At 42.9% G+C, this 16,419-nt stretch overlaps 1 protein-coding gene across 5 annotated transcripts in view; it reads right to left on the bottom strand.

Moving 5' to 3' along the window:
• The window catches only part of XPO4 (exportin 4), a 113,548-nt gene extending 100,227 nt beyond the window's left edge, over positions 1-13,321 (bottom strand). For 2 of the 5 annotated variants that reach the window (XM_089899758.1, XM_089899755.1), the window contains exon 1: positions 13,167-13,317. In XM_089899758.1, the coding sequence (XP_089755884.1) occupies positions 13,167-13,235 (69 nt within the window). In that variant the 5' untranslated portion in view covers positions 13,236-13,317. Of the gene's footprint in view, positions 1-13,166 lie in introns of all 5 variants that reach the window. The other 3 variants (XM_089899756.1, XM_089899754.1, XM_022574471.3) reach the window with 3 other exon arrangements.
• Between the last annotated feature and the right edge of the window lie 3,098 nt (positions 13,322-16,419).

The following is a 16,419-nucleotide window of genomic DNA, read 5'->3' as shown; positions in this document are numbered from 1 at the left end:
CGCTCGCCGCAACTAGAGAAAGCCCGCGAGCAGCAACGAAGACCCAATGCAGCCAAAATTAAATAAAATAAATAATTTATTAAAAAGATAAATAAGAAATGATAAAATCACCTAGAAAAGTAATACAATAACAAAATAAAAATAAATCAGCACTATTACATTATCCTCAACTTTTTTACTACGTTGCTCAGAGTATAACATGATCTTTCAGCAAGGTATAAATGAAATCTGGGAACACCATCTTTGTAGTCTTTTTTTTTTTTTAAGGTTTCATTGAAGAGTGTTGGGAATTGAGAATTTTCTACCCATAATGACAAAGAGAAAAAAACTGATAAGGAAAGGCATTTCACAATTAAGAGATAAGTCAGAAGCTGAATGCAAAAAGACATACAGCAGCACACTAAACCTGCACTGTCCGAAACAGCAGCCACCAGCCACATTTGTTAAAATTAAATTAAACAAAAAAAAATTCAGTTCCTTGGCTACACTGGCCACATTTCAAGTGCTTAATAGCACTCATGTCTGGTGGCTACCACACTGGACAACACAGATTCAGAACATTCGTATCACTGCAGAAAGTTTTAACAGACAAACTCCATTAACGATGATAAAACTAATCATATAAGTGTAACCTCAGAACTTGAGTCTTGAGATATTGATATTCTAGATCAGTGGTTCTCAACTGAGGCAACTTTGTCCCACAAGGGACATCTAGCAATGTCTGGAGACATTTTTGGTTGCCACACTGGGGAGTGCTATTGACAACTAGTGTATAAAGGGCAGGGATGCTGCTAAACATCCTACAATGCACAACCCAGCCCAAAACACCAACAGTGACAAAGTTGAGAAACCCTGCCCTAAGTGAATTTTCTCAAACTCAAGAATCAGTGAATGAACAATATACTTCCAAGGACAAAAAGGAAACATGGTATTCTCATCCAGTCAGTCATTACGCTAGAATTACTTTATTACCCAATATTCCGTGACAATAACTGGAACCAACTTGTTTTGCTAAAAGGATATGACAGTATTTTTTACTCTCTTACGATATCTGTGTAAAAAGTTTGCGTGATACAGTTCATTAAAGGATAAATGCTATAAAGGCAGGTGTGTATACAAAGATAATAAAAAAAGTAATTGTCTTGCTCATTCTAACTGGTGTCTATAAATCTAAAAATAAAAATGACTCACAATTAGGAAGCAAAAAATATGGTCATCTTCTGCTCATCAATATTATATGCCATTGGGACCTCCCTGGTGGCGCACTTGTTAAGAATCAGCCTACCAATGCAGGGGACATGGGTTCGAGCCCTGGTCCGGGAAGATCCCACATGCCACGGAGCAACTGAGCCCGTGCACCACAACTACTCAGCCTACGCTCTAGAGCCCGCGAGCCACAACTAGAGTCCACGTGCCACAACTACTGAGCCCGCGCGCCTAGAGCCCATGCTCCCCAACAAGAGAAGGCACTGCAATGAGAAGCCCGCGCACCGCAACAAAGAGTAGCCCCCACTTGCTGCAACTAGAGAAAGTCCGCGCGCAGCAACGAAGACCCAACACAGACATACATACGTACATACATACATAAATAAATAAAATATTAAATGCCATCAATGTTTTCAGAAGTATTGTTTTGATGATTCTAAAGCAGGAAAAAGAATCAGAATAATAAGCGAAAATGTATTAAAGATTCATCTGATGTCTAGAATCAGTACTACATTTTGAGGGTGAGAATGTAACAACCAGGAGTAGAGACAAGACCCATGAGGAGTACTTGAAACCTGGACTCAGTATTTACAGAGCAGAAGATGAATGCAAAGAGACACAGTCACACTCCAGACTCGTGCAGCCAAATATGGCAGTCCCTACCCCCAATGACTATGTAAATTAATTAAAGTAAAAAATTCAGTTCCTCCTCTGCACAAGGCACGTTTCAAGAGCTCAACACCCACATGTGGCTACTGGCCACCACACTGGAGAGTGCAGATATAGAAGACGCTACTCTTGAAGAAATTTAATTAATTCAACAAATATTTACAGAGTGCTTACTATAAGGTTACCTAGATTCATATGATTTGATGTGATGTTATGTGATAGATTAATGTACAAAATAACTGCTATCACTTACAGAGCACTTATTATGTATGAGGCACTATTCTAAACACTTTCCTTTTAATGTAAACGAAATCATTTAATCTACACATTAACTCCCTGGAAATAATTATTTTCCTAGTTTAGAGAAGAAGAAACAGACGCATAGAGGTTAAGTGACTTGCCAAATGTCACACAGCTAGTCACGGGGTGGAGTCAAGAGGAATGCAAACAGTCTGGCTCCAGACTCTCTATGCTCTACTGCTGCTCAATTCCTAAATGTCAACACTGCTCCATGTGTGCTGCCTAGTCTAGCAATAGGGTGATTTTTCTAACATCTTATCTGATTAGGTCACTATCATACTACTGTTGTTTTCTAATTAGCTCTCTAATTCCTGCCACAAATCCACAAAATATAGATAGACCAGCAAGACTGGGGTCAAATAATTTTATATTAAAACATGGATATATTATGGACTAGAATAAAATTTCTATTAACCTTTTCTGAAATATTTTATTTATTTGGCTGTGCCAGGTCTTAGTTGCATAGTTGCAGCACGTGGGATCTAGTTCCCTGACTATGGATCGAACCCGGGCCCCCTGCATTGGGAGCGTGGTGTCTTAACCACTGGACCACCAGGGAAGTCCCTCTATTAACTTTTTAAGATAAAAATTGAGAAATTTTAGCTTATACAAGCTGTTTTGGTGTACTCCCTAGCTCCCGCCAAATATATATTCACTCTCTTTTTACCATAAGAGTCACCTTAGCAGTAAAACAAATTTTAAGAATATTAATATATTCCCTTCCACCCTGGTTTTGTTCAAAGTCTCATCATCTCTTTGCAGAACAACTTAACAGCCTCCTAACTGGTCTTCCACCTCACAAATTGCTTCCCTCAGATGAGATTTTCACACTGCTGTCAGAGTGAAACCACAGAGCTGACATGTCACACTACAGGGTGAGTCCAAGCTAACTATTGTGCAAATAAGACCTTAGATAGCCCAGCCCCTGCCTATTTCTCTAGGCTCATCTCCCTTCCCCCTTTATTCATTTCTTTCATTCAACAAATATTACCAAGCAACTATTATGTGCAAACAAGGTCCCTAAACTAACACATATTAGCATCTAGCTAGGGAGACCAACATTCATTAATTAACCACACAAATAAATGTAAAATTCCAGATGGGGCAGGTGTTATCTAAGTATAGGACAGGTGAGTCTCACCTTTCTGAGAAGCTAAGGCAGGCTTTCCTGAGAAAGCGACTATGGGGAGACCTGAAGGATCAGGTGAGAGAGAGGAAGAGCGTTTTAGGCAGAGGGAACAGTGTATGAAAGGTTCTGTGACAGGACCAAGGACAGGAGAGGGAAGGATGGAGAAAGAACTAGTGTGGCTGATGCAGAAAAAAAGATGAGAGAAGGGTCCTCAGAAGCTGGAAATATGGGCTTCCCTGGTGGCGCAGTGGTTGAGAATCCACCTGCCAATGCAGCGGTCACAGGTTCCATCCCTGCTCCGGGAAGATCCCACATGCCGCGGAGCAACTAAGCCCGTGTGCCACAACTACTGAGCCTGCGCTCTAGAGCCCTCAAGCCACAACTACTGAGCCCGCACTCCTAGAGCCCGTGCCCCGCAACAAGAGAAGCCACCGCAATGAGAAGCCCGCGCGCTGCAACGAAGAGTAGCCCCCGCTCGCCGCAACTGGAGAAAACCCGCGCACAGCAGCAAAGACCCAACACAGCCAAAAATAAATAAATAAAATAAATTTTAAAAAAAAAAAAGGAAGAAGCTGGAAAGATAAAAACTTATCCAAAGCCTCACAAAGGGAAAGCAGTAATAAAACTTCAGTTCAAACCTGGGCAATCTGTCTCTGGAACCCTTCCCTTACAGCATATTTCCATCCACAAATTACGATCAAATGTCCACTATGTGCCAGGCAATGTGCTAGATGCTTCAGACACAACAGTGAGTCATTGATAAACAAAAACAAACAGAATCCATGTTCCCAAGGAGCTTACAATCCAGCAGAGAAGTCAATCATATAATCAAATAAGCAGCATAAAACTGTGGATGCCATCAATGTTACTAAAGCAAATGGTGCCATGGGAAGAGAATTTAACCTAGTTCAGAGTGGTCAGACTTTTCTGTCAAAGTAAACACCTACACTGAGATCTGAAAAATTAAATGTCAACTAGGCAAAAGAGGGAGAAGGGTGTTCTAAGCCGAGGGAATCCATGCGTGTAAGGTTCAGGAAGGAGAGAGCAGGTCCAACGTGTGGACTGATGCCCAGTCTGCGCAGCCCAAGGCCAGCTTCCTCAATGTGTGACCGGGGCAGTAGCATGGGGCCCAACTCTCCACAGGGCCCCATGCTTAATGCAATACTCTGCGCTCGCCATCCTGAAATCCTTAATCATTTTATCTCTGAACCTGTGTTTTGTAAGCGAAGCCCAATGGGACAATGGAGCGTGCATGGGAGTAGTGAGGACAGGATGGTGGCCAGGCACACGTGCACATGTCTCGAGGCAGCCTGGGGCACCGGGTCAAGGTGGCTAGGGTGGGAGCTGGGCCCAAGCAGGCAGCAGCACCCGGACCCATGGCGAGGCCAGCTTGGCTCTCCATCCCCAAAGCCCGTCCCTGAGGCACCTGCACAGACATTAACTCTCCAGCCTGAGCACTGTGACAGGAAGTCAGTAAACTTTCTCAGTAAACTACAAAACAAAAATGTACACACAGACACCACAATAAAGCATTTCAGGGAGTTATCAGAATTTTTCAAAAAGTTTGATTCTTCTCTATGGAGACTTCCCTAGTGGCGCAGTGGTTAAGACTCTGTGCTCCCAATGCAGGGGGCCCGGGTTCAACCCCTAGTCAGGGAACTAGATCCCACATGCCGCAACTAAGGAGCTGGCAAGATGCAACTAAGGAGCCCACCTGCCGCAACTAAGACCCAGTGCAACCAAATAATAAACAAATATTTTTTAAAAAGAATCTCTGATTTTCAAACTGCTACAGCAAAGCAAACATCTACAGGTTTAGAAATAGAAATTAAATTCAGAGATTGTCACATTCAATGGAGAAGAATGCTATTTTAACATAAAGCTCTGTATGAACCATTTATTAATGAGGAAGACAATTTTACTTTTTTCCTACAATTGAAGATACAACCACAGGATACATAAATGGGCGTTTTAAATTACATACAAATCATTAAGCTACTTGTGGTTTCTTGTATAACCTCTGCAAGTAACAATAACTGTCACAGGAACATTAAAATATTCATAAATTTACACCTAAAATTAAATTCAAACTCACATGAAACTGATTTATGTGAAGAGTTCAATCTTTTTAGAAAAAATGTTCTGCAAGAATCATGAGCTGTAAATGTACTACAATTTACACTTGTAAATAATTATCATCTTCCCTCTGAACCCACAGGTTCCACATCTGAGGATTAAACCAACTACAGATGGAAAATATTTGGGGAAAAAATTCCAGAAAGTTCCAAAAAGCAAAACTTAAATTTGGGACTTCCCTTGAGGTCCAGTGGTTAAGATTCCACACTTCCACTGCAGGGGGCACGGGTCTGATCCCTGGTCAGGGAACTAAGACCCCGCATGCCATGCGGCACAGCCAAAAAATTAAAAAACAAACAAAAAAAACTATCACATATTAGACCCACATTTCTTGAAAGTTCCATAATATTCCACTATACAGAGTACCACAGTTTATTTACCACAATTTCTTCCAAGTAGACATTCACACTGTTTCAGTTCTTTGCTACAGCAAGGTATATAAACACTACAGTAAGTGCTTTTCCCATATGTGCAAGTATTTTGGGAGGCTGAATGAAGGGGCAGAAGTGGAACAGCTGGGTCAGAGGGCATGCAGACTTTCAAGGCTCCTGTAACACACCTCCAGACCATCTCCCAAACTTGCAGCCTGCTATGCGTCCACACACGCTGTCCATCTCCATATATCCACAGCCTGAAATATCGTCTCAATCACAGGTCTGTTTCTGCACTATTCTATTCCAACTTCCCATTCTTCTTCCACGCCAGCACCACAACCCTGCAATTACTGTAGCTTCTGAATACATTTCAATAACTGGTACAAACTCCCCCAAACCCTCCTTTCTTCTTTTTCTTAACGTTTTTTGTTACTGTCATGCAATATTCTTCCAGATAATATATATTTTCTAATTAATCAGTCAAGATTTTCTCCCACCTCAAAAAAGGGTGAGGAGGGAAGAGGGATTTTTACTGATATTACATTCAGTATATAGACTAATGCGGAAGGGACTGCCACCTTAACCAGATTAGCTCTTTGGATTGAGGAACTTCAACCTTCAGATTTTCTTTTACATTCTTCAAATAAGCTGCCTAGTTTTTGTCACAAAAATGTTGTATATTTCTTATTAAATAGTGTCCTACAGTTTATTCCTCCAGTTTTTATTCTTAACAGAATGAGTTTTTTTCCATTTTTAGGCTGACCATTGTTGGTATAAAGGAAATCTTACAATTGGTTTATTTGCCTTATATCTGGCCACCTTACCAAACAACTATTGGTTCTAGTAAATTTTTTTAGTTAATTTCCTTGGATTTCTTCTTTCTGAATATCACCTGCAAATTATGATCTTTTTACTTTTCTTTCCAATATTTACTTATTTGGCTGCACTGGGTCTTCGTTGCAGCATGCAGATCTTTAGTTGCGGTAGGCGGAATCTTTTTTTTTCTTTTTTGTAGTTGCAGCATGCAGGATCTTTAGTTACGGCGTATGAACTCTTAGTTGCAACATGTGGGATCTAGTTCCCTGAAGAGGGAACGAACCCTGGGCCCCTGCATTGGGAGCACGGAGTCTTAGCCACTGGACCACCAGGGAAGTCCCTTATTTCTTTTTCTTATCTTACTGTATCAGCTAGGCCCTCCCCTTCAGAAAGTGTTGAATAATAGTTTTATTAGAACTCCCTATTTTACTCTTAAGACTATCTCCATTTACTGGTGGTTTCAAATAATTATTTTTATCATATATTTATCATTTCCTAATTTACTGAATTTTTAATCATAAAATGCTGTTAAATTTTATCAACTGCCTTTTAGGTTATCTATGGATGATTTCAAACGTCTTTCACATTTCTTCTTTGGATCACTGGTTATGTTCCAGTTAGCTGAGTTTGACACAAATCCAACTGCAAAATACAAATTTAATTAAACTGAATTTTAAATAAAAATTTCCTGTTACCTAGTTTTTTGAGAAAAAGAACTGTTAGTGCCAGTCTAATATCTAGCGCCACAGCAGAGATGAAAAGACAAGGTTGAAATAAATAAAAATGCTTACACGATACAATGAATCTTTTCAATACGAAAAGTAAATGCTATAAGCAAAATTATTAATTTTATGATGTGCACTATTGATCGCACGCACACACACACACAAAAAGCATTATACCTTATACATAGAAGGGGCTCAGGAAACACTAAATAAATGCTCAACTATTCCCCAAACACACTGCACTTGGTTCTCTCAGGCCTTCACACAAATATATCCCTCTACCTGGGACACCCCTATCCAACTGGAGAACTCCAATTTGTCCTTCATGTCTCCGCTTAAGGATCACCTAGGTTTTGAGAAGCCCTCTCTAGGTCCCATCTCAGCCTCAGATAGACGTCCCTCCTCTGTACTCTCACAGAGCAGCAGCATATGCTCCTATTATAACATCACCTAATACTCGCTAATAGTTTTGCCTTTCTTCCCCATTAGACTTTTGTTCTCCTTGAAAACAAGGCCTGTTTCTCCTGTCTCCTCAGCATACATAGCATCGTGCCCAGCACACGTGTACTGAAGAAATGCTGCAGAATAAGTAAATCAAACAAGATGGTAAGAATTTTTCTACAGCACTACATTTTTGCAGATGCTTTTAAAATGTTAACCAAATTCCAAAATAAAAGCCATGAAAACCAATCATGAATCTCTCTCATTAAAGTTGCATTTAGATTTATTAAAATCCATTCCAGCTTTAAAACAAATATATGAAATTACTTTCCTATAAAGTATCAATTAACATACATATGAAATTACTTTCCTATAAAGTATCAATTAACATATGTGCTCTGCATTATTTTATATTGTCACTGCACACACTTGTTATGGACAACCCTTTATCCAAGGGAGCCAGGGGAGCAAAACCAAGGAAATTTAAGACAATAAATAAATCACTCTTTGGATTTATGGTTCAAACAAATGCAATATTAATAACAAAAGAATACTAGGTTTCTCCATCATGGTGTCTGTAAAATCCTAACACGTCCTTTATTTTATATCTATTCACATAAAGGAGAAAATGGAAATAAACTTCTTTAAAATTCATCCACAATGAAGTCAACAAAGAAAAGTGCAGGAAGATATGGATCACACCATCTCATTTATGTAAAAAAATACATTAGGGACTTCCCTGGTGGTGCAGTGGTTAAGAATCCGCCTGCCACTGCAGGGGACACCTGTTCGAGCCCTGGTCTGGGAAGATCCCACATGCCACAGAGCAACTAAGCCCGTGCACCACAACTACTGAGCCTGCGCTCTAGAGCCCGCAAGCCACAACTATTGAGCCCGTGTACCACAACTACTGAAGCCCGCGCGCCTAAAGCCCATGCTCCACAACAAGAGAAGCCGCCGCAATGAGAAGCTCGCACACCACAAGGAAGAGTAGCCCCTGCTCGCCCCAACTAGAGAAAAGCCCGCGCACAGCAATGAGGACCCAATGCAGCCAAAAATAAATAAATTAATTGATTGATTATTTTAAAAAAGGACATATGTGTGCTCTTATATGCTCAGAGATCTTCAAGATGGATACCCAAGGAACAGTGACCTCTGAAGAGAGGAGATGGGGGCTTAGGGAGCCTTTACTTTCCCCATATACCTTTCTGCACAGCTTGAATTTCTTACTATTCAGAAAGGCATTGATAAGATTTTTTTAAATCAAGGATAATATTTACAGTGTATCACTTATACAAAAAGCACTACATAATGTATATTGTAAAGGCATAGGAAATAAGGTCACAGTATATTCAAACTTAATACAGATTGCTTAGGAAAGGGGACTGAGAGTGGGGAAAGGAGGGAACACTTGTTATTCTGTACATTGTGCGTTGTTGATGTACTTTAAAATAACATGTTCCAGTATTACTGTCATAATTTGTAAATGACATAAAATGTATCAGCAACTCCAAATTCTCAGGTCTGTAACTGTAACCTGCTCTAAGTTCTTACAGTCAGAGACACACTCTCACTGCTGAGAATGTCAGCACAGAAGTGTGGTCCACTTTACTAACTCTGTATGTATTTAATATCCTCTCAAAAACGCATGGTTAGGTATCTTAAGCAGAAGCCAACAACTGGAATCTTTTTGGAACAGAAAATTTCAAGACCTATTTAAACAACGCTCCATTTGCACACTGTCTTCAGAATAGATGGCGTCACGTGCATACTGTTACTAATTTACAAAAGCCCTTCCTCATTCTAGTTTGTTCACCTTCAAATTTATTTTCCAGCAAGTAACCTCACTGTCTTGAATCAGAAGACTAAGCAGTATTCACAAACATGTACAGAAAATACTCCCTATTACTACTTTGGGGGTGGGGGGCGGGGAATCAGGCTTTATGTTGAGACCTACATCTATAAATCCCATAAACATCTTTTTTACTCTAAAGGTCTAATATACTACTTTATTGGCAGCTTATCCAATAACCTAAAGAGGAAAGAATATAGGTGTTCACAGTGAAGCAACTGCAATAACCAAAAACACATTTTGAAATTTCCCATCAAGCAATAAAATTTAACATTTATAGTATTATAATATGTTGACTTTGAGAAGTAACATGGTTGAGTAAGTAAATTTTAAAAGAGTTCTGAAATGGGAGTCTGGTGATCTAGGTTCTGGATCACTCTTATCACAAATTTGTTCTGTGACCTACCTTTGGCAAGTCACTTCTACCTCTTTGAACCTCAGTTTCCCCATCCGTAGAATGGAAGGCAAAACACTTAAACTAGATTTTTTTTTCAGGGTCTCTATTTCCTGAGAGAGGCTGATAAAAGCTATAAACCCTATTACCAAAAATGTTATGTCTGCACCCAAAAATTTACTTACAATTTCCTTCTAATACCCATCGTGAACTCCCTAAGACCTCTGCACGAAAAGATCTCCTGAGATTGTTTTACACACTAAAACTCCAAGCTGATTTTCATGAAAGAAATATATGGACTACCAAATGGAAAAATTAAGCAAAAATAATTGTGAAAGACATCACTAATTACTTTGAATCCCAAAACATATTAACAGCTAAAATACACAGCAGTTTTCTACAAACAAGATTTCCTCAAGGACTTCCCTGGCGGTCCAGTGGTTAGGATTCCACGCTTCCACTGCAGGGGGCACGGGTTTGATCCCTGGCCGGGGAACTAGGGTCTCACAAGCCGCGTGGCGTGGCCAAAAAAAAAAAAAATTTCCTCAGATGGATATCCATCCGACCCACAGACCCGATAAATGCTACGATCACCTGTTCTTTTTCTTTTTTTTAATCTTCTAATGCTAAGTAACTGAAGGAGATTTGACAATCTTAGCTATCCCCAAATTAATGAATCTACCTGCTTTCTAGTCCCACTACCCCACAGGCCAAGAACCACAGGCTGATAACAGACAAAGCTGAGCTGGAGTCCCCACTCTGCTACTTGCCTTGAAAATCTGGGTAAATTACTTAGCATCTACACGTTTCAGTCCCTTAGTCCAGAAAATGGAAATGAAAGTAATAACTACCATAGTCACTGATGATTAAATACGGTAATATATGCAAAGTGCTTGCATAGTGCCTCACACACGGTAAGCACCCAATAAAATGTGAGCTATTATTGTTAATTATAATAAAATGGAATGCAGCTTTCATACTGAGAAATCATGCAGTAAGCGCTACTCTTCCACATTTTTAAATAGTAAGTGGACACTTCCAAAAAGGAATTTCCTTTTTTTTTTCCAGCCGTGCTTCGAGGCTTGTGGGATCCTAGTTCCCTGACCAGGGATGGAACTCAGGCCCCCTGCAATGGAAGCATGGAGTCCTAACCAATGGACCGCCAGGGAATTCCCAGGAATTTCCTATTTTTAATAACATTTTTTTCAATACTCTTCTCTTCTGGAAAGATTTAAAAGTATGTAAATGGATACCTATACAACACATAAGAGAGGTGGTAAGGTAGAGTAGAAAGAGAGCGAGTATTAGAGTCAGGCAGATGCGAGTTCTAGACCTAATTCAGCCACTTAGTAATTACATAACCTGGGCCACCTTAAGCTCTCTCTCAACCTTGTAAGGCGGCTGCAAGGATTAACAAAGTATGTAAAGCATCAAGCACAGCATCTGGCAGGTAATGTGCACTCAATTAACAGTATTTATTCCGATTCTTCTCAGCTACTCCCTTATAGGTGATAAAACTAGCTTTGCCAGGGAAGACAGAAGGTCCTAGCAAGCACAAATGCTAATTAATACTCAGGCCAGGGGGCTTCCCTGGTGGCGCAGTGCTTGAGGGTCCACCTGCCGATGCAGGGGACGCGGGTTCGTGCCCCGGTCCGGGAAGATCCCACATGCCGCGGAGCGGCTGGGCCCATGAGCCATGGCCGCTGAGCCTGCGCGTCCGGAGCCTGTGCTCCGCAACGGGAGAGGCCACAACAGTGAGGCCCGCGTACCGCAAAAAAAAAAAAAAAAAATACTCTGGCCAATGATGAAGGGCACATTTTTACCTTATCGACCTTAGAACTAAAGCAGTGTTTTGGGGGTCACATACTCCTTCCAAAGCCTAATGAAAATGGGGCCTCTAGCTCCTAGAAATTTTTCAGATATTTCAGGAAACGCTGTAAGTCAGAGATTTTAAGAACTTTGTATTTAGGGGGAATAGTAGCTAGTTTTTTCTGGACTTAACTTGGAAGAGTCTGAAAACGTTCTCTAAGTCAGTTTTTGTGCCAAAACGATTCACCTAACTTCGCTCATAATGCAGCAAGTAAATCCTGCTTTTAATTAGGCTTCTCAGTTTCATGAGCTAAATTTCATGAGCTACCTGGTGTTGTGTGTGAAAACAAAACTTGAGAAAAGGAACTACAAACTATGCTAGAATTAGTTCAAATATTTTAAACTATGATGCTTGAACACATAACCCAAACACCGAACCAAAAGGGGAAAAAAGGTGCAAAAAGGTAACGAAGCTGGCTACATTCATTTCTTCGAAAGGCTGTGTCAATTCAAGGAATCAAATAAGCCTCTAGCTTCCAAAGAGATCTACAAGCACGGAAGTCATGATTTACAAAAAACAAAACTGAGCCAGCAAATAGTTTACTGAGTAACTAAATATGGTTTATCCTTACTTCTACTCCCTGCGTGGAAGTCTTCACCTCCTCCTTGAGTAGGTAAATAACCTACTCACTAAATTGCTCTGTTCACTGTACTGTAAGGGGAAGAAAGAAGTCAACGAGGACCGTAGACCCAACTCTTCTCAACGCGCGACCCGCACAGAGCTCAGTACTAGACAAAGTTTTGCCCCAATGACCTTGGTCCCTAAGATTCCCCTCCCTCCCGCCCGCCGGTCCTTCCACGTGCGGCCGACTGCGGTTGCCCAGCCGTGGCTGCAGGCCGGAGAAAGCACTCGCGGACCCGAAGGCACGAGGGGAACGAGCGCTGCTAACAGCACCCGGGCCGGGCCAGCCCTCGGCCAGCACCCACTCCCCAGCGGCGCGCACAAGCCCCCGACCTCGCGCCCGCCTCTCCCCGACCCCGCGCGGGAGGGCTGGGGCGCAAGAAGCCCTTTTCCTTCGGCTCCCCACTCCGCTGCGCGGCGGGGGCACCGGACACCCAGGGAAGGGACAGTCCGTCCAGGGGCACGGAAGCAGGCGCACAGCCGGAGGGAGAGTCCTGCGCCACGCCAGCCGCCCCCTCCAGCCCCGGGCTCCCGGGAGGCCGCGGCCGGCCGCCAGCCCTGCGGGCGCCAAGGCCGAGCGCAGCAGGGCCGCCCGAGGCAGCAGACGCGGGGCGCGGGGACGCGGCTACTCACCATCAGAACTTTGGCCGCGTTCTCCAGCTGAGCGATCACTTCTGGGGGCCCCAGCGCCGCCGCCATCATGGTCTCTCTTCAATGACGCGCCATGCGCTGCATTCTGGGAGCGGGCGCCCGGCCGGCCAATCGCGCGGCGCCCCGGGCTCGCGCGCTCCCGCCGGAGCCGTCGCCGCCGCCGACGTCGACGCGGGGTCGCGGGGTTAGGGCTGCGGGCGCGCGGCGGGGTGCTCCCCTTCCCTGGGCCGGTCCCCGCCTGCCCGCCGCCCGCCGCCCGACCCGGGGGCGCCTCCGGCCTGAACGTGTCCTCTGCGGCCGCGTTCCTTCCGGGGCAGGGCGGCCTGCGGGACTAGAAGTGCCTGCGACCCCGCGGAGCGCGCGTCCTCCCCGCTCGCGTCCCCCCCCTCACACAGCCCCGAGCTGCGGGCACCGGACGGGGACGAGGCCGGAGCCCCCTCGGCGGGCAGCCTAGCTTCCGGAGTCGGTGGAGCGCGCAGCCCCCGCTGTGCCGTGTGGGGACCTCGCAGCAGCGATGTTCGGTGTGGAGCCTGGAGGGAAGGTCCGTTAGGGGACCTCGGAACCCACCCTTCCTCCCCTCACTGTTCCAGCGCTCACACCAGCTCCAACTGCTGGAAACCTTATTCTGTTCTGAGCTGACACCTACTTACGCATAGGTTTCTAGCTCTTGGTGCTGTCCTGCTTCTTGGGGCTGCACAGAAAGTCACGTTCATTTCAGTGTTCGTTGTTTCCTCTGTTGACGTCTTCCTTTATCTCTTCTTCCAGTGGTAAATAAGCCATACTTTGGGGTTTTCCCTTTTTTATGTCCCTGCAACAGAATTGCATTATTAGCTCCATTGAAAAACGGGTTTCTTATATTGGGCATCTCTACAACTTGAAGTTGAGGAAGTGAATTAACAAGGCTTTTATTGCTTGAGAAACGAAGTACCTTTTATTTCGTTACAAAAGGGCAAAGTGAGTGCAGTGAATGGCCTTTTTTACTTTAAGAATTGTGTGAAACTAGGTGGTTAACATGTAGTAGGTATTCAATAAATACTTCACTAAGTACAGACGTCTGGACTTAACGATTTTTCGACTTCTTGATGGTGTGAAAGCGTTACATATTCATTGGAAGCCGTGCTTCGATTTTTGATCTCTTCCGGGGCTGCGATGTGCGGTCCCGATGCGCTGTCCGATATACCCTCGTGGGGCACAGCGCCCAGTCAGCCGCACAATCACGAGGGGGAACCACTGGTACCCTTAAGACCATTCTGGTTTTTACTTTCAGTACGGTGTTCAACAAACTACATGAGACAGTCAACACTTTATTCTAAAACAGGCTCTGTGTCAGATGATTTTGCCCAACTGTAGGCTAATATTAAGTGTTCTAACCACGTTGAAGGCAGGGGAGGCTAAGCTGTGATGTTTGGTAGGTTCGATGTATTAAAAGCATTTTCACCTTAGGATGTTTTCAACTTACGATGGGTTTATTGGGACATAATCCCATCCTAAGTCAAGGAAGATCTTTATAAAGCAACCTACAAAAAGATTACAAAATGTCTCTACCCACTACAAATAGTAATTACGGCACTTCCATGATATATCTGCAAAAGTGTAGACAAATGAATATTTTGTGACATTAAATGTTTGAGGCTTATAATGCTTCAGATTGGGCCCTGTGTTCCAAAGCATTTGTTTTGTGCAATTACATAAGAACTTTACATCTAGACACTCTTTAAGAAGGAGGAAGAAGGAAAAGTATTAAATGTGAGGGTGAGTATGCTTCCTATCAAATTAGCATTTTGAAGTTACATCTCCCATAATGGAGCCATGAATTTTAGGGCAGAGTTGTAGAATTTCACTGTTGGAAGATTCTAGAATTTACCCACTAATTTAACCTCCCCTCCAACGCCTGACTCTTGTTATTTCTTGGTTTACTATGCAACAGTAGCGCTCTCCTGGGGGTGCGGGACAGGGTAAGGAGTAGTAGTCCAGCCTAGCCACAGGCTCTTCATATCCTGAAGTAGAAGGGAAGAAAGTTGTGCAAATTCCAATAATTTCTCACTAGACACAAAAGAGAAATATTTATGGCCTAAGAATCTGCTCGAAATGTTCCTGGAATCAAAAACATTTCACAGATATTACATCCCCTGTACTTTTAGGGTATGCCTTTAACACCTATGATGTCATGGGGTGCAAAATTATTCCTACTTATTCTGAACCAAAAGTGATTAGTTGAGTATATTATATATTTCTCCTTGGAAACATAGGTTTGGTTTGGGTTTGTTTGTTTTTGTCAAGTCATAAACATCTTGTCAACATAAACATATTGATAAAATACCTTAGAGCAGCAGTTCTCAAAGTGTGGCCTGGGGACACTTGTTAAGTCCCAGAATACCTAGTAGGTCCCTAAGATCCTATCAGAGGGTCTTGGGTCTCAAAAGAATTTTCATATGGCTATCACCCTATCAGTAATTACTTTAAATTGACATAGACAAATCAAAAGACATAGACTGGGGGCTTCCCTGGTGGCGCAGTGGTTAAGAATCTGCCCGCCAGTGCAGGGGACAGGGGTTCGAGCCCTGGTCCGGGAAGATCTCACATGCCGCGGAGCAACTAAGCCCATGCACTACAACTACTGAGCCTGCGCTCTAGAGCCCACGAGCCACAGCTACTGAGCCCGCGTGCCACACTGCTGAGGGCTGCACGGCTAGAGCCCGTGCTCCACAACAGGAGAGGCCACTGCAATGAGAAGCCCTGGCACCGCAACGAAGAGTAGCCCCCACTCGCCGCAACCAGAGAAAGCCCACACGCAGCAACGAAGACCCAACGCAGCCAAAAATAAACAGATAAAATAAATACATTTATTTTTTAAAAAACTTTAAAAATAGACACAGATTGGCTAAACGGATAAAAAACAGGATCGAACTATATGCTCCCTCTTACCACTTCCATTCAACATACTAATGGATGTGCTACCCAGAGCAATTAGGCATGATAAAGAAATAAAAGGCAACCAAATTGGAAAGGAAGAAGTAAAATTATCTCTGTGCACAGATGATGTGATCGTATATATAGAAAATCCTAAAGATTCCACAAAAATCTGTTAAAAAAAATCTGTTAGAACTAATAAATGAATTCAGCAAAGTTGCAAGATACAAAATCAATTTTAAAAACTCAGTTGCATTTTTATATACCAACAACGAACCATCAGAAAAGGAAATTAAGAAAATAATTTCACGCAAATCAAAACTAC

The sequence above is a fragment of the Delphinapterus leucas genome, chromosome 18 (genome assembly GCF_059928025.1).
Source record: "Delphinapterus leucas isolate spDelLeu-1000000601 "Yukka" chromosome 18, BTC_Dleu_Yukka2, whole genome shotgun sequence".
Lineage (NCBI taxonomy): Eukaryota > Metazoa > Chordata > Mammalia > Artiodactyla > Monodontidae > Delphinapterus > Delphinapterus leucas.
Note: the sequence above shows the minus strand (reverse complement) of the source record. Positions and strands in the feature narration are given on the sequence as shown.